The 17,519-nt window shown below is 61.2% G+C and overlaps 1 protein-coding gene across 1 annotated transcript in view; it reads left to right on the top strand.

Moving 5' to 3' along the window:
• KREMEN2 (kringle containing transmembrane protein 2) overlaps positions 1 to 17,519 on the top strand; it is a 75,261-nt gene that overhangs the window by 27,409 nt on the left and 30,333 nt on the right. The window contains 1 exon segment of the mRNA XM_075582894.1: positions 6,461 to 6,614. Coding sequence (XP_075439009.1) covers positions 6,461 to 6,614 — 154 coding nt within the window.

Below are 17,519 nucleotides of genomic sequence, written 5' to 3'. Positions count from 1 at the left end.
GAGGTGCAGGAGGAGAGGGCACAGTGAGGTGCAGGAGGAGAGGGCATAGTGAGGTGCAGGAGGGAGGGCATAGTGAGGTGCAGGAGGGAGGGCACAGTGAGATGCAGGAGGAGAGGACACAGTGAGGCGCAGGAGGGAGGGCAGAGTGAGGCGCAGGAGGGAGGGCACAGTGAGATGCAGGAGGGAGGGCAGAGTGAGGCGCAGGAGGGAGGGCACAGTGAGATGCAGGAGGGAGGGCATAGTGAGGTGCAGGAGGGAGGGCATAGTGAGGTGCAGGAGGGAGGGCAGAGTGAGGCGCAGGAGGGAGGGCACAGTGAGGTGCAGGAGGAGAGGGCACAGTGAGGTGCAGGAGGGAGGGCATAGTGAGATACAGGAGGGAGAGCACAGTGAGACGCAGGAGGGAGGGCATAGTGAGGTGCAGGAGGAGAGGGCACAGTGAGGCGCAGGAGGAGAGGGCACAGTGAGGTGCAGGAGGGAGGGCATAGTGAGGTGCAGGAGGGAGGACACAGTGAGATGCAGGAGGGAGGGCATAGTGAGGTGCAGGAGGAGAGGGCACAGTGAGGTGCAGGAGGAGAGGGCACAGTGAGGTGCAGGAGGGAGGGCATAGTGAGATGCAGGAGGAGAGGGCACAGTGAGGCGCAGGAGGGAGGGCACAGTGAGATGCAGGAGGGAGGGCAGAGTGAGGCGCAGGAGGGAGGGCAGAGTGAGGTGCAGGAGGAGAGGACACAGTGAGGTGCAGGAGGGAGGGCATAGTGAGATGCAGGAGGAGAGGGCATAGTGAGATACAGGAGGAGAGGGCACAGTGAGGTGCAGGAGGAGAGGGCAGAGTGAGATGCAGTAGGGAGGGCACAGTGAGGTGCAGGAGGGAGGACACAGTGAGATGCAGGAGGGAGGGCACAGTGAGGTGCAGGAGGGAGGACACAGTGAGATGCAGGAGGGAGGGCACAGTGAGGTGCAGGAGGGAGGACACAGTGAGGTGCAGGAGGGAGGGCACAGTGAGGTGCAGGAGGAGAGGGCATAGTGAGGTGCAGGAGGGAGGGCACAGTGAGGTGCAGGAGGGAGGGCACAGTGAGATGCAGGAGGGAGGGCACAGTGAGATGCAGGAGGGAGGGCAGAGTGAGGCGCAGGAGGGAGGGCACAGTGAGATGCAGGAGGGAGGGCACAGTGAGGTGCAGGAGGAGAGGGCATAGTGAGGTGCAGGAGGGAGGGCACAGTGAGGTGCAGGAGGAGAGGGCATAGTGAGGCGCAGGAGGGAGGGCATAGTGAGATGCAGGAGGAGAGGGCACAGTGAGGCGCAGGAGGAGAGGGCACAGTGAGGCGCAGGAGGAGAGGGCATAGTGAGATGCAGGAGGAGAGGGCACAGTGAGGTGCAGGAGGGAGGGCATAGTGAGGTGCAGGAGGAGAGGGCGCAGTGAGGTGCAGGAGGAGAGGGCGCAGTGAGGTGCAGGAGGAGAGGACACAGTGAGGTGCAGGAGGAGAGGGCACAGTGAGACGCAGGAGGGAGGGCATAGTGAGATGCAGGAGGGAGGGCACAGTGAGGCGCAGGAGGGAGGGCAGAGTGAGGTGCAGGAGGAGAGGACACAGTGAGGTGCAGGAGGGAGGGCATAGTGAGATGCAGGAGGGAGGGCATAGTGAGGTGCAGGAGGAGAGGGCAGAGTGAGATACAGGAGGAGAGGGCACAGTGAGGCGCAGGAGGAGAGGGCATAGTGAGATACAGGAGGAGAGGGCACAGTGAGGCGCAGGAGGAGAGGGCATAGTGAGGCGCAGGAGGAGAGGGCACAGTGAGGTGCAGGAGGAGAGGGCACAGTGAGATGCAGGAGGAGAGGGCATAGTGAGATGCAGGAGGAGAGGGCACAGTGAGATGCAGGAGGGAGGGCACAGTGAGGTGCAGGAGGGAGGGCACAGTGAGGTGCAGGAGGGAGGGCACAGTGAGGCGCAGGAGGAGAGGGCATAGTGAGGCGCAGGAGGAGAGGGCATAGTGAGATGCAGGAGGGAGAGCATAGTGAGGTGCAGGAGGGAGGGCACAGTGAGATACAGGAGGAGAGGACATAGTGAGATGCAGGAGGAGAGGACACAGTGAGGTGCAGGAGGAGAGGGCAGAGTGAGATACAGGAGGAGAGGGCACAGTGAGGTGCAGGAGGAGAGGGCATAGTGAGATGCAGGAGGGAGGGCATAGTGAGATGCAGGAGGGAGAGCATAGTGAGGTGCAGGAGGGAGGGCACAGTGAGATACAGGAGGAGAGGGCACAGTGAGATACAGGAGGAGAGGGCATAGTGAGGTGCAGGAGGAGAGGGCAGAGTGAGATACAGGAGGAGAGGGCATAGTGAGATGCAGGAGGAGAGGGCATAGTGAGATGCAGGAGGAGAGGGCATAGTGAGATGCAGGAGGAGAGGGCATAGTGAGATGCAGGAGGGAGGGCACAGTGAGGCGCAGGAGGGAGGGCACAGTGAGATGCAGGAGGGAGGGCACAGTGAGATGCAGGAGGGAGAGCATAGTGAGGTGCAGGAGGGAGGGCATAGTGAGGTGCAGGAGGGAGGGCACAGTGAGATGCAGGAGGGAGGGCACAGTGAGATGCAGGAGGGAGAGCATAGTGAGGTGCAGGAGGAGAGGGCATAGTGAGGTGCAGGAGGGAGGGCAGAGTGAGGCGCAGGAGGGAGGGCACAGTGAGGTGCAGGAGGAGAGGGCACAGTGAGGTGCAGGAGGAGAGGGCACAGTGAGGTGCAGGAGGGAGGGCACAGTGAGATGCAGGAGGAGAGGACACAGTGAGGCGCAGGAGGGAGGGCAGAGTGAGGCGCAGGAGGGAGGGCATAGTGAGATGCAGGAGGGAGGGCAGAGTGAGGCGCAGGAGGGAGGGCACAGTGAGATGCAGGAGGGAGGGCACAGTGAGGCGCAGGAGGGAGGGCACAGTGAGATGCAGGAGGGAGGGCATAGTGAGGTGCAGGAGGGAGGGCATAGTGAGGTGCAGGAGGGAGGGCATAGTGAGGTGCAGGAGGGAGGGCATAGTGAGGTGCAGGAGGGAGGGCAGAGTGAGGCGCAGGAGGGAGGGCACAGTGAGGTGCAGGAGGAGAGGGCACAGTGAGGTGCAGGAGGGAGGGCACAGTGAGATACAGGAGGGAGAGCACAGTGAGACGCAGGAGGGAGGGCACAGTGAGGCGCAGGAGGGAGGGCACAGTGAGATGCAGGAGGGAGGGCATAGTGAGGTGCAGGAGGGAGGGCATAGTGAGGTGCAGGAGGGAGGACACAGTGAGATGCAGGAGGGAGGGCAGAGTGAGGCGCAGGAGGGAGGGCACAGTGAGGTGCAGGAGGAGAGGGCACAGTGAGGTGCAGGAGGGAGGGCACAGTGAGATACAGGAGGGAGAGCACAGTGAGACGCAGGAGGGAGGGCACAGTGAGGCGCAGGAGGGAGGGCACAGTGAGATGCAGGAGGGAGGGCATAGTGAGGTGCAGGAGGGAGGGCATAGTGAGGTGCAGGAGGGAGGACACAGTGAGATGCAGGAGGGAGGGCAGAGTGAGGCGCAGGAGGGAGGGCACAGTGAGGTGCAGGAGGAGAGGGCACAGTGAGGTGCAGGAGGGAGGGCACAGTGAGATGCAGGAGGAGAGGACACAGTGAGGCGCAGGAGGGAGGGCAGAGTGAGGCGCAGGAGGGAGGGCACAGTGAGATGCAGGAGGGAGGGCACAGTGAGGTGCAGGAGGGAGAGCATAGTGAGATGCAGGAGGGAGAGCATAGTGAGGCGCAGGAGGGAGGGCACAGTGAGATGCAGGAGGGAGGGCATAGTGAGGCGCAGGAGGAGAGGGCATAGTGAGATGCAGGAGGGAGGGCACAGTGAGGTGCAGGAGGGAGGGCACAGTGAGATGCAGGAGGGAGGGCATAGTGAGGTGCAGGAGGAGAGGGCACAGTGAGGTGCAGGAGGAGAGGGCACAGTGAGGTGCAGGAGGGAGGGCACAGTGAGATGCAGGAGGGAGGGCACAGTGAGGTGCAGGAGGGAGGGCACAGTGAGGTGCAGGAGGAGAGGGCACAGTGAGGTGCAGGAGGAGAGGGCACAGTGAGGTGCAGGAGGGAGGGCACAGTGAGATGCAGGAGGGAGGGCACAGTGAGATGCAGGAGGGAGGGCAGAGTGAGGCACAGGAGGGAGGGCACAGTGAGATGCAGGAGGGAGGGCACAGTGAGGTGCAGGAGGAGAGGGCATAGTGAGGTGCAGGAGGGAGGGCATAGTGAGGTGCAGGAGGAGAGGGCATAGTGAGGCGCAGGAGGGAGGGCATAGTGAGATGCAGGAGGAGAGGGCACAGTGAGGCGCAGGAGGAGAGGGCACAGTGAGGCGCAGGAGGAGAGGGCACAGTGAGGCGCAGGAGGAGAGGGCACAGTGAGGCGCAGGAGGGAGGGCACAGTGAGGCGCAGGAGGGAGGGCACAGTGAGGCGCAGGAGGAGAGGGCATAGTGAGATGCAGGAGGAGAGGGCACAGTGAGGCGCAGGAGGAGAGGGCACAGTGAGGCGCAGGAGGAGAGGGCATAGTGAGATGCAGGAGGAGAGGGCACAGTGAGGCGCAGGAGGGAGGGCACAGTGAGGTGCAGGAGGAGAGGGCACAGTGAGATGCAGGAGAGAGGGCACAGTGAGATGCAGGAGGAGAGGGCACAGTGAGATGCAGGAGGGAGGGCATAGTGAGATGCAGGAGGAGAGGGCACAGTGAGGTGCAGGAGGAGAGGGCATAGTGAGATGCAGGAGGAGAGGGCATAGTGAGATGCAGGAGGAGAGGGCACAGTGAGATGCAGGAGGGAGGGCATAGTGAGATGCAGGAGGAGAGGGCACAGTGAGATGCAGGAGGGAGGGCATAGTGAGATGCAGGAGGAGAGGGCACAGTGAGGTGCAGGAGGAGAGGGCACAGTGAGATGCAGGAGGGAGGGCACAGTGAGACGCAGGAGGAGAGGGCATAGTGAGGTGCAGGAGGGAGGACACAGTGAGATGCAGGAGGGAGGGCACAGTGAGGCGCAGGAGGGAGGGCATAGTGAGATGCAGGAGGGAGGGCATAGTGAGATGCAGTAGGGAGGGCATAGTGAGGTGCAGGAGGGAGGGCACAGTGAGGCGCAGGAGGAGAGGGCACAGTGAGGTGCAGGAGGGAGGGCACAGTGAGGCGCAGGAGGAGAGGGCATAGTGAGATACAGGAGGGAGGGCACAGTGAGGCGCAGGAGGAGAGGGCACAGTGAGGTGCAGGAGGGAGGGCATAGGGAGATGCAGGAGGGAGGGCACAGTGAGGCGCAGGAGGAGAGGGCACAGTGAGATGCAGGAGGAGAGGGCACAGTGAGGCGCAGGAGGAGAGGGCACAGTGAGGTGCAGGAGGGAGGGCATAGGGAGATGCAGGAGGGAGGGCACAGTGAGGCGCAGGAGGAGAGGGCACAGTGAGATGCAGGAGGGAGGGCACAGTGAGATGCAGGAGGAGAGGGCACAGTGAGATGCAGGAGGGAGGGCACAGTGAGGCGCAGGAGGAGAGGGCATAGTGAGGTGCAGGAGGAGAGGGCACAGTGAGGTGCAGGAGGGAGGGCACAGTGAGATGCAGGTGGGAGGGCACAGTGAGGCGCAGGAGGAGAGGGCATAGTGAGGTGCAGGAGGGAGGGCACAGTGAGATGCAGGAGGAGAGGGCACAGTGAGGTGCAGGAGGGAGAGCATAGTGAGATGCAGGAGGGAGAGCATAGTGAGGTGCAGGAGGGAGGGCATAGTGAGGTGCAGGAGGGAGGGCACAGTGAGATGCAGGAGGGAGGGCACAGTGAGATGCAGGAGGGAGAGCATAGTAAGGTGCAGGAGGGAGGGCATAGTGAGGTGCAGGAGGGAGGGCACAGTGAGGTGCAGGAGGGAGGGCATAGGGAGATGCAGGAGGGAGGGCACAGTGAGATGCAGGAGGAGAGGGCACAGTGAGGTGCAGGAGGGAGAGCACAGTGAGGTGCAGGAGGGAGAGCATAGTGAGGTGCAGGAGGGAGGGCACAGTGAGGTGCAGGAGGGAGGGCACAGTGAGGCGCAGGAGGAGAGGGCACAGTGAGGTGCAGGAGGAGAGGGCACAGTGAGGCGCAGGAGGAGAGGGCATAGTGAGATGCAGGAGGGAGGGCACAGTGAGGCGCAGGAGGAGAGGGCACAGTGAGATGCAGGAGGGAGGGCACAGTGAGGCGCAGGAGGAGAGGGCACAGTGAGATGCAGGAGGGAGGGCATAGTGAGGCGCAGGAGGAGAGGACACAGTGAGCTGCAGGAGGAGAGGGCACAGTGAGGTGCAGGAGGAGAGGGCACAGTGAGGCGCAGGAGGAGAGGGCATAGTGAGGCGCAGGAGGGAGGGCACAGTGAGGCGCAGGAGGAGAGGAAAGTGAATGTCTCTCAGCGGCAAAGTTATAATACCGAGTCCCGATCTTCCTCCAAAGTGAACTCTTGTAGACACTTCCGATGTGACTTTTAATGTTACACACACACACGTGTCTCTGTCAGTATGCAGGTGTGGAGGCGGGGTACGCCTGTTTCTGTGGCGGACCCCTGGACGTGGCCGCGCTGGAGTCGGTCAGCGCTGCTCAGTGTGACCAGGTCTGTTTTGGAAATCCCAGAGAGCTCTGCGGGGGCGACGGGAGAGTCAGCGTGTACAGCGGTAAGTGTGCGTCACGCATCACATGTCACACGTTACGGGTCACGCATCGCATGTCACACGTTACGGGTCACGCATCGCATGTCACACGTTACGGGTCACGCATCGCATGTCACACGTTACGGGTCACGCATCGCATGTCACACGTTACGGGTCACGCATCGCATGTCACACGTTACGGGTCACGCATCGCATGTCACACGTTACGGGTCACGCATCGCATGTCACACGTTACGGGTCACGCATCGCATGTCACACGTTACGGGTCACGCATCGCATGTCACACGTTACGGGTCACGCATCGCATGTCACACGTTACGGGTCACGCATCGCATGTCACACGTTACGGGTCACGCATCGCATGTCACACGTTACGGGTCACGCATCGCATGTCACACGTTACGGGTCACGCATCGCATGTCACACGTTACGGGTCACGCATCGCATGTCACACGTTACGGGTCACGCATCGCATGTCACACGTTACGGGTCACGCATCGCATGTCACACGTTACGGGTCACGCATCGCATGTCACACGTTACGGGTCACGCATCGCATGTTACACATTACGGGTCACGCATCGCATGTAATGGTACGGATCAGTAAGGGAGTGCGGCAGGGAGACACCGTGTCACCAGGATCAGTAAGGGAGTGCGGTAGGGAGACACCGTGTCACCAGGATCAGTAAGGGAGTGCGGCAGGGAGACACCGTGTCACCAGGATCAGTAAGGGAGTGCGGCAGGGAGACACCGTGTCCCCAGGATCAGTGAGGGAGTGCGGCAGGGAGACACCGTGTCACCAGGATCAGTGAGGGAGTGCGGCAGGGAGACACAGTGTCACCAGGATCAGTAAGGGAGTGCGGCAGGGAGACACCGTGTCACCAGGATCAGTAAGGGAGTGCGGCAGGGAGACACCGTGTCACCAGGATCAGTAAGGGAGTGCGGCAGGGAGACACTCTGTCACCAGGATCAGTAAGGGAGTGCGGCAGGGAGACACCGTGTCACCAGGATCAGTAAGGGAGTGCGGCAGGGAGACACGTGTCACCAGGATCAGTAAGGCAGTGCGGCAGGGAGATACCGTGTCACCAGGATCAGTAAGGGAGTGCGGCAGGGAGACACCGTGTCACCAGGATCAGCAAGGGAGTGCGGCAGGGAGACACCGTGTCACCAGGATCAGTAAGGGAGTGCGGCAGGGAGACACCGTGTCACCAGGATCAGTAAGGGAGTGCGGCAGGGAGACACCGTGTCACCAGGATCAGCAAGGGAGTGCGGCAGGGAGACACCATGTCACCAGGATCAGTAAGGGAGTGCGGCAGGGAGACACCAGGATCAGTAAGGGAGTGCGGCAGGGAGACACCGTGTCACCAGGATCAGTTCGGGAGTGCGGCAGGGAGACACCGTGTCACCAGGATCAGTAAGGGAGTGCGGCAGGGAGACACCGTGTGACCAGGATCAGTAAGGGAGTGCGGCAGGGAGACACCGTGTCACCAGGATCAGTTCGGGAGTGCGGCAGGGAGACACCGTGTCACCAGGATCAGTAAGGGAGTGCGGCAGGGAGACACTCTGTCACCAGGATCAGTAAGGGAGTGCGGCAGGGAGACACTGTGTCACCAGGATCAGCAAGGGAGTGTGCGGCAGGGAGACACCGTGTCACCAGGATCAGTAAGGGAGTGCGGCAGGGAGACACCGTGGCACCAGGATCAGTAAGGGAGTGCGGCAGGGAGACACCGTGTCACCAGGATCAGTAAGGGAGTGCGGCAGGGAGACACCGTGTCACCAGGATTAGTAAGGGAGTGCGGCAGGGAGACACCATATGACCAGGATCAGTAAGGGAGTGCGGCAGGGAGACACCGTGTCACCAGGATCAGTAAGGGAGTGCGGCAGGGAGACACCGTGTCACCAGGATCAGTAAGGGAGTGCGGCAGGGAGACACCGTGTCACCAGGATCAGTAAGGGAGTGCGGCAGGGAGACACCGTGTCACCAGGATCAGTAAGGGAGTGTGGCAGGGAGACACCGTGTCACCAGGATCAGTAAGGGAGTGCGGCAGGGAGACACCGTGTCACCAGGATCAGTAAGGGAGTGTGGCAGGGAGACACCGTGTCACCAGGATCAGTAAGGGAGTGTGGCAGGGAGACACCGTGTCACCAGGATCAGTAAGGGAGTGCGGCAGGGAGACACCGTGTCACCAGGATCAGTAAGGGAGTGTGGCAGGGAGACATCGTGTCACCAGGATCAGTAAGGGAGTGCGGCAGGGAGACACCGTGTCACCAGGATCAGTAAGGGAGTGCGGCAGGGAGACACCGTGTCACCAGGATCAGTAAGGGAGTGCGGCAGGGAGACACCGTGTCACCAGGATCAGTAAGGGAGTGCGGCAGGGAGACACCGTGTCACCAGGATCAGTAAGGGAGTGCGGCAGGGAGACACCGTGTCACCAGGATCAGTAAGGGAGTGCGGCAGGGAGACACCGTGTCACCAGGATCAGTAAGGGAGTGTGGCAGGGAGACACCGTGTCACCAGGATCAGTAAGGGAGTGCGGCAGGGAGACACAGTGTCACCAGGATCAGTAAGGGAGTGCGGCAGGGAGACACCGTGTCACCAGGATCAGTAAGGGAGTGCAGCAGGGAGACACAGTGTCACCAGGATCAGTAAGGGAGTGCGGCAGGGAGACACCGTGTCACCAGGATCAGTAAGGGAGTGCGGCAGGGAGACACCGTGTCACCATGATCAGGAAGGGAGTGCGGCAGGTAGACACTGTGTCACCAGGATCAGTAAGGGAGTGCGGCAGGGAGACACCGTGTCACCAGGATCAGTAAGGGAGTGCGGCAGGGAGACACTGTGTCCCCAGGATCAGTGAGGGAGTGCGGCAGGGAGACACCGTGTCACCAGGATCAGTGAGGGAGTGCGGCAGGGAGACACCGTGTCACCAGGATCAGTGAGGGAGTGCGGCAGGGAGACAACGTGTCACCAGGATCAGTAAGGGAGTGCAGCAGGGAGACACCGTGTCACCAGGATCAGTGAGGGAGTGCGGCAGGGAGACACCAGGTCACCAGGATCAGCGAGGGAGTGCGGCAGGGAGACACCGTGTCACCAGGATCAGTGAGGGAGTGCGGCAGGGAGACACTGTGTCACCAGGATCAGCAAGGGAGTGCGGCAGGGAGACACCGTGTCACCAGGATCAGTAAGGGAGTGCGGCAGGGAGACATCGTGTCACCAGGATCAGTAAGGGAGTGCGGCAGGGAGACACCGTGTCACCAGGATCAGTAAGGGAGTGCGGCAGGGAGACACCGTGTCACCAGGATCAGTAAGGGAGTGCGGCAGGGAGACACCGTGTCACCAGGATCAGTAAGGGAGTGCGGCAGGGAGACACCGTGTCACCAGGATCAGTAAGGGAGTGCGGCAGGGAGACACCGTGTCACCAGGATCAGTAAGGGAGTGCGGCAGGGAGACACCGTGTCACCAGGATCAGTAAGGGAGTGCGGCAGGGAAACACCGTGTCACCAGGATCAGTAAGGGAGTGCGGCAGGGAGACACCGTGTCACCAGGATCAGTAAGGGAGTGTGGCAGGGAGACACAGTGTCACCAGGATCAGTAAGGGAGTGCGGCAGGGAGACACCGTGTCACCAGGATCAGAAAGGGAGTGCGGCAGGGAGACACAGTGTCACCAGGATCAGTAAGGGAGTGCGGCAGGGAGACACCATGTCATCAGGATCAGTAAGGGAGTGCGGCAGGGAGACACCATGTCATCAGGATCAGTAAGGGAGTGCGGCAGGGAGACACCGTGTCACCAGGATCAGTAAGGGAGTGCGGCAGGGAGACACCGTGTCATCAGGATTAGTAAGGGAGTGCGGCAGGGAGACACCGTGTCACCAGGATCAGTGAGGGAGTGCGGCAGGGAGACACCGTGTCACCAGGATCAGGAAGGGGGTGCGGCAGGGAGACACTGTGTCCCCAGGATCAGTGAGGGAGTGCGGCAGGGAGACACCGTGTCACCAGGATCAGTAAGGGAGTGCGGCAGGGAGACACCGTGTCACCAGGATCAGTAAGGGAGTGCGGCAGGGAGACACCGTGTCACCAGGATCAGTAAGGGAGTGCGGCAGGGAGACACCGTGTCACCAGGATCAGTAAGGGAGTGCGGCAGGGAGACATCGTGTCACCAGGATCAGTAAGGGAGTGCGGCAGGGAGACACCGTGTCACCAGGATCAGTAAGGGAGTGCGGCAGGGAGACACCGTGTCACCAGGATCAGTAAGGGAGTGCGGCAGGGAGACACCGTGTCACCAGGATCAGTAAGGGAGTGCGGCAGGGAGACACCGTGTCACCAGGATCAGTAAGGGAGTGCGGCAGGGAGACACCGTGTCACCAGGATCAGCAAGGGAGTGCGGCAGGGAGACACCATGTCACCAGGATCAGTAAGGGAGTGCGGCAGGGAGACACCGTGTCACCAGGATCAGTAAGGGAGTGCGGCAGGGAGACACCGTGCCACCAGGATCAGTAAGGGAGTGCGGCAGGGAGACACCGTGTCACCAGGATCAGTAAGGGAGTGCAGCAGGGAGACACCGTGTCACCAGGATCAGTAAGGGAGTGCGGCAGGGAGACACCGCGTCACCAGGATCAGTAAGGGAGTGCAGCAGGGAGACACCGCGTCACCAGGATCAGTAAGGGAGTGCGGCAGGGAGACAGTGTCACCAGGATCAGTAAGGGAGTGCGGCAGGGAGACACCGTGTCACCAGGATCAGTAAGGGAGTGCGGCAGGGAGACACAGTGTCACCAGGATCAGTAAGGGAGTGCGGTAGGGAGACACCGTGTCACCAGGATCAGTAAGGGAGTGCGGCAGGGAGACACCGTGTCACCAGGATCAGTAAGGGAGTGCGGCAGGGAGACACCGTGTCACCAGGATCAGTAAGGGAGTGCGGCAGGGAGACAATGTGTCACCAGGATCAGTAAGGGAGTGCGGCAGGGAGACACTGTGTCACCAGGATCAGTAAGGGAGTGCGGCAGGGAGACACCGTGTCACCAGGATCAGTGAGGGAGTGCGGCAGGGAGACACCATGTCACCAGGATCAGCAAGGGAGTGCGGCAGGGAGACACCGTGTCACCAGGATCAGTGAGGGAGTGCGGCAGGGAGACACCGTGTCACCAGGATCAGTAAGAGAGTGCGGCAGGGAGACACCGTGTCACCAGGATCAGCCAGGGAGTGCAGCAGGGAGACACCGTGTCACCAGGATCAGTAAGGGAGTGCGGCAGGGAGACACTGTGTCCCCAGGATCAGTGAGGGAGTGCGGCAGGGAGACACCATGTCACCAGGATCAGCAAGGGAGTGCGGCAGGGAGACACCGTGTCACCAGGATCAGTGAGGGAGTGCGGCAGGGAGACACCGTGTCACCAGGATCAGTAAGAGAGTGCGGCAGGGAGACACCGTGTCACCAGGATCAGCCAGGGAGTGCAGCAGGGAGACACCGTGTCACCAGGATCAGTAAGGGAGTGCAGCAGGGAGACACCGTGTCACCAGGATCAGTAAGGGAGTGCAGCAGGGAGACACCGCGTCACCAGGATCAGTAAGGGAGTGCGGCAGGGAGACACAGTGTCACCAGGATCAGCAAGGGAGTGCAGCAGGGAGACACCGTGTCACCAGGATCAGCAAGGGAGTGCGGCAGGGAGACACCGTGTCACCAGGATCAGTAAGGGAGTGCGGCAGGGAGACACCATGTCACCAGGATCAGTAAGGGAGTGCGGCAGGGAGACACCGTGTCACCAGGATCACTAAGGGAGTGCGGCAGGGAGACACCGTGTCACCAGGATCAGTAAGGGAGTGCGGCAGGGAGACACCATGTCACCAGGATCAGTAAGGGAGTGCAGCAGGGAGACACCGTGTCACCAGGATCAGTAAGGGAGTGCGGCAGGGAGACACCGTGTCACCAGGATCAGTAAGGGAGTGCAGCAGGGAGACACCGTGTCACCAGGATCAGCAAGGGAGTGCGGCAGGGAGACACCGTGTCACCAGGATCAGTAAGGGAGTGCGGCAGGGAGACACCGTGTCACAAGGATCAGTAAGGGAGTGCGGCAGGGAGACACCGTGTCACCAGGATCAGTAAGGGAGTGCGGCAGGGAGACACCATGTCACCAGGATCAGCAAGGGAGTGCGGCAGGGAGACACCGTGTCACCAGGATCAGCAAGGGAGTGCGGCAGGGAGACACCGTGTCACCAGGATCAGCAAGGGAGTGCGGCAGGGAGACACCGTGTCACCAGGATCAGTAAGGGAGTGCGGCAGGGAGACACCGTGTCACCAGGATCAGCAAGGGAGTGCGGCAGGGAGACACCGTGTCACCAGGATCAGTAAGGGAGTGCGGCAGGGAGACACCGTGTCACAAGGATCAGTAAGGGAGTGCGGCAGGGAGACACCGTGTCACCAGGATCAGTAAGGGAGTGCGGCAGGGAGACACCATGTCACCAGGATCAGTAAGGGAGTGCGGCAGGGAGACACCGTGTCACCAGGATCAGTAAGGGAGTGCGGCAGGGAGACACCGTGTCACCAGGATCAGTAAGGGAGTGCGGCAGGGAGACAATGTGTCACCAGGATCAGTAAGGGAGCGCGGCAGGGAGACACCGTGTCACCAGGATCAGCAAGGGAGTGCGGCAGGGAGACACCGTGTCACCAGGATCAGTAAGGGAGTGCGGCAGGGAGACACCGTGTCACCAGGATCAGTAAGGGAGTGCGGCAGGGAGACACCGTGTCACCAGGATCAGTAAGGGAGTGTGGCAGGGAGACACCGTGTCACCAGGATCAGTAAGGGAGTGTGGCAGGGAGACACCGTGTCACCAGGATCAGTAAGGGAGTGCGGCAGGGAGACACCGTGTCACCAGGATTAGTAAGGGAGTGCGGCAGGGAGACACCGTGTCACCAGGATCAGTAAGGGAGTGCGGCAGGGAGACACCGTGTCACCAGGATCAGTAAGGGAGTGTGGCAGGGAGACACCGTGTCACCAGGATCAGTAAGGGAGTGTGGCAGGGAGACACCGTGTCACCAGGATCAGTAAGGGAGTGCGGCAGGGAGACACCGTGTCACCAGGATCAGCCAGGGAGTGCGGCAGGGAGACACCGTGTCACCAGGATCAGTAAGGGAGTGCGGCAGGGAGACACCATGTCACCAGGATCAGTAAGGGAGTGTGGCAGGGAGACATCGTGTCACCAGGATCAGTAAGGGAGTGCGGCAGGGAGACACCGTGTCACCAGGATCAGTAAGGGAGTGCGGCAGGGAGACACCGTGTCACCAGGATCAGTAAGGGAGTGCGGCAGGGAGACACCGTGTCACCAGGATCAGTAAGGGAGTGCGGCAGGGAGACACCGTGTCACCAGGATCAGCAAGGGAGTGCGGCAGGGAGACACCGTGTGACCAGGATCAGTAAGAGAGTGCGGCAGGGAGACACCGTGTCACCAGGATCAGTAAGGGAGTGCGGCAGGGAGACACCGTGTCACCAGGATCAGTAAGGGAGTGCGGCAGGGAGACACCGTGTCACCAGGATCAGTAAGGGAGTGCGGCAGGGAGACACCGTGTCACCAGGATCAGTAAGGGAGTGCGGCAGGGAGACACCGTGTCACCAGGATCAGTAAGGGAGTGCGGCAAGGAGACACCGTGTCACCAGGATCAGTAAGGGAGTGCGGCAGGGAGACACCGTGTCACCAGGATCAGTAAGGGAGTGCGGCAGGGAGACACCGTGTCACCAGGATCCGTAAGGGAGTGCGGCAGGGAGACACAGTGTCACCAGGATCAGTAAGGGAGTGCGGCAGGGAGACACCGTGTCACCAGGATCAGTAAGGGAGTGCAGCAGGGAGACACAGTGTCACCAGGATCAGTAAGGGAGTGCGGCAGGGAGACACCGTGTCACCAGGATCAGTAAGGGAGTGCGGCAGGGAGACACCGTGTCACCAGGATCAGTAAGGGAGTGCAGCAGGGAGACACAGTGTCACCAGGATCAGTAAGGGAGTGCGGCAGGGAGACACCGTGTCACCAGGATCAGTGAGGGTGCGTGGCAGGGAGACACCGTGTCACCAGGATCAGTGAGTGAGAGCGGCAGGGAGACACCGTGTCACCATGATCAGGAAGGGAGTGCGGCAGGTAGACACTGTGTCACCAGGATCAGTAAGGGAGTGCGGCAGGGAGACACCGTGTCACCAGGATCAGTAAGGGAGTGCGGCAGGGAGACACCGTGTCACCAGGATCAGTGAGGGAGTGCGGCAGGGAGACACCGTGTCACCAGGATCAGTAAGGGAGTGCAGCAGGGAGACACCGTGTCACCAGGATCAGTGAGGGAGTGCGGCAGGGAGACACCGTGTCACCAGGATCAGTGAGGGAGTGCGGCAGGGAGACACTGTGTCACCAGGATCAGCAAGGGAGTGCGGCAAGGAGACACCGTGTCACCAGGATCAGTAAGGGAGTGCGGCAGGGAGACACCGTGTCACCAGGATCAGTAAGGGAGTGCGGCAGGGAGACATCGTGTCACCAGGATCAGTAAGGGAGTGCGGCAGGGAGACACCGTGTCACCAGGATCAGTAAGGGAGTGCGGCAGGGAGACACCGTGTCACCAGGATCAGTAAGGGAGTGCGGCAGGGAGACATCGTGTCACCAGGATCAGTAAGGGAGTGCGGCAGGGAGACACCGTGTCACCAGGATCAGTAAGGGAGTGCGGCAGGGAGACACCGTGTCACCAGGATCAGTAAGGGAGTGCGGCAGGGAGACACCGTGTCACCAGGATCAGTAAGGGAGTGCGGCAGGGAGACACCGTGTCACCAGGATCAGTAAGGGAGTGCGGCAGGGAGACACCGTGTCACCAGGATCAGTAAGGGAGTGCGGCAGGGAGACACCGTGTCACCAGGATCAGTAAGGGAGTGCGGCAGGGAGACACCGTGTCACCAGGATCAGTAAGGGAGTGCGGCAGGGAGACACCGTGTCACCAGGATCAGTAAGGGAGTGCGGCAGGGAAACACCGTGTCACCAGGATCAGTAAGGGAGTGCGGCAGGGAGACACCGTGTCACCAGGATCAGTAAGGGAGTGCGGCAGGGAGACACAGTGTCACCAGGATCAGTAAGGGAGTGCGGCAGGGAGACACCGTGTCACCAGGATCAGAAAGGGAGTGCGGCAGGGAGACACAGTGTCACCAGGATCAGTAAGGGAGTGCGGCAGGGAGACACCATGTCATCAGGATCAGTAAGGGAGTGCGGCAGGGAGACACCATGTCATCAGGATCAGTAAGGGAGTGCGGCAGGGAGACACCGTGTCACCAGGATCAGTAAGGGAGTGCGGCAGGGAGACACCGTGTCATCAGGATTAGTAAGGGAGTGCGGCAGGGAGACACCGTGTCACCAGGATCAGTGAGGGAGTGCGGCAGGGAGACACCGTGTCACCAGGATCAGGAAGGGAGTGCGGCAGGGAGACACTGTGTCCCCAGGATCAGTGAGGGAGTGCGGCAGGGAGACACCGTGTCACCAGGATCAGTAAGGGAGTGCGGCAGGGAGACACCGTGTCACCAGGATCAGTAAGGGAGTGCGGCAGGGAGACACCGTGTCACCAGGATCAGTAAGGGAGTGCGGCAGGGAGACACCGTGTCACCAGGATCAGTAAGGGAGTGCGGCAGGGAGACATCGTGTCACCAGGATCAGTAAGGGAGTGCGGCAGGGAGACACCGTGTCACCAGGATCAGTAAGGGAGTGCGGCAGGGAGACACCGTGTCACCAGGATCAGTAAGGGAGTGCGGCAGGGAGACACCGTGTCACCAGGATCAGTAAGGGAGTGCGGCAGGGAGACACCGTGTCACCAGGATCAGTAAGGGAGTGCGGCAGGGAGACACCGTGCCACCAGGATCAGTAAGGGAGTGCGGCAGGGAGACACCGTGTCACCAGGATCAGTAAGGGAGTGCGGCAGGGAGACACCGTGTCACCAGGATCAGTAAGGGAGTGCGGCAGGGAGACACAGTGTCACCAGGATCAGTAAGGGAGTGCGGCAGGGAGACACCGTGTCACCAGGATCAGTAAGGGAGTGCGGTAGGGAGACACCGTGTCACCAGGATCAGTAAGGGAGTGCGGCAGGGAGACACTGTGTCACCAGGATCAGTAAGGGAGTGCGGCAGGGAGACACTGTGTCCCCAGGATCAGTGAGGGAGTGCGGCAGGGAGACACCGTGTCACCAGGATCAGTGAGGGAGTGCGGCAGGGAGACACAGTGTCACCAGGATCAGTAAGAGAGTGCGGCAGGGAGACACCGTGTCACCAGGATCAGCCAGGGAGTGCAGCAGGGAGACACCGTGTCACCAGGATCAGTAAGGGAGTGCAGCAGGGAGACACCGCGTCACCAGGATCAGTAAGGGAGTGCGGCAGGGAGACACAGTGTCACCAGGATCAGCAAGGGAGTGCAGCAGGGAGACACCGTGTCACCAGGATCAGCAAGGGAGTGCGGCAGGGAGACACCGTGTCACCAGGATCAGTAAGGGAGTGCGGCAGGGAGACACCATGTCACCAGGATCAGTAAGGGAGTGCGGCAGGGAGACACCGTGTCACCAGGATCACTAAGGGAGTGCGGCAGGGAGACACCGTGTCACCAGGATCAGTAAGGAAGTGCGGCAGGGAGACACCGTGTCACCAGGATCAGTAAGGGAGTGCGGCAGGGAGACACCGTGTCACCAGGATCAGTAAGGGAGTGCGGCAGGGAGACACCATGTCACCAGGATCAGTAAGGGAGTGCAGCAGGGAGACACCGTGTCACCAGGATCAGTAAGGGAGTGCGGCAGGGAGACACCATGTCACCAGGATCAGTAAGGGAGTGCGGCAGGGAGACACCGTGTCACCAGGATCAGTAAGGGAGTGCGGCAGGGAGACACCGTGTCATCAGGATCAGTAAGGGAGTGCGGCAGGGAGAC

This window comes from Ascaphus truei, unplaced genomic scaffold, assembly GCF_040206685.1.
Source record: "Ascaphus truei isolate aAscTru1 unplaced genomic scaffold, aAscTru1.hap1 HAP1_SCAFFOLD_271, whole genome shotgun sequence".
In the NCBI taxonomy this organism is placed as follows: domain Eukaryota; kingdom Metazoa; phylum Chordata; class Amphibia; order Anura; family Ascaphidae; genus Ascaphus; species Ascaphus truei.
Note: the sequence above shows the minus strand (reverse complement) of the source record. Positions and strands in the feature narration are given on the sequence as shown.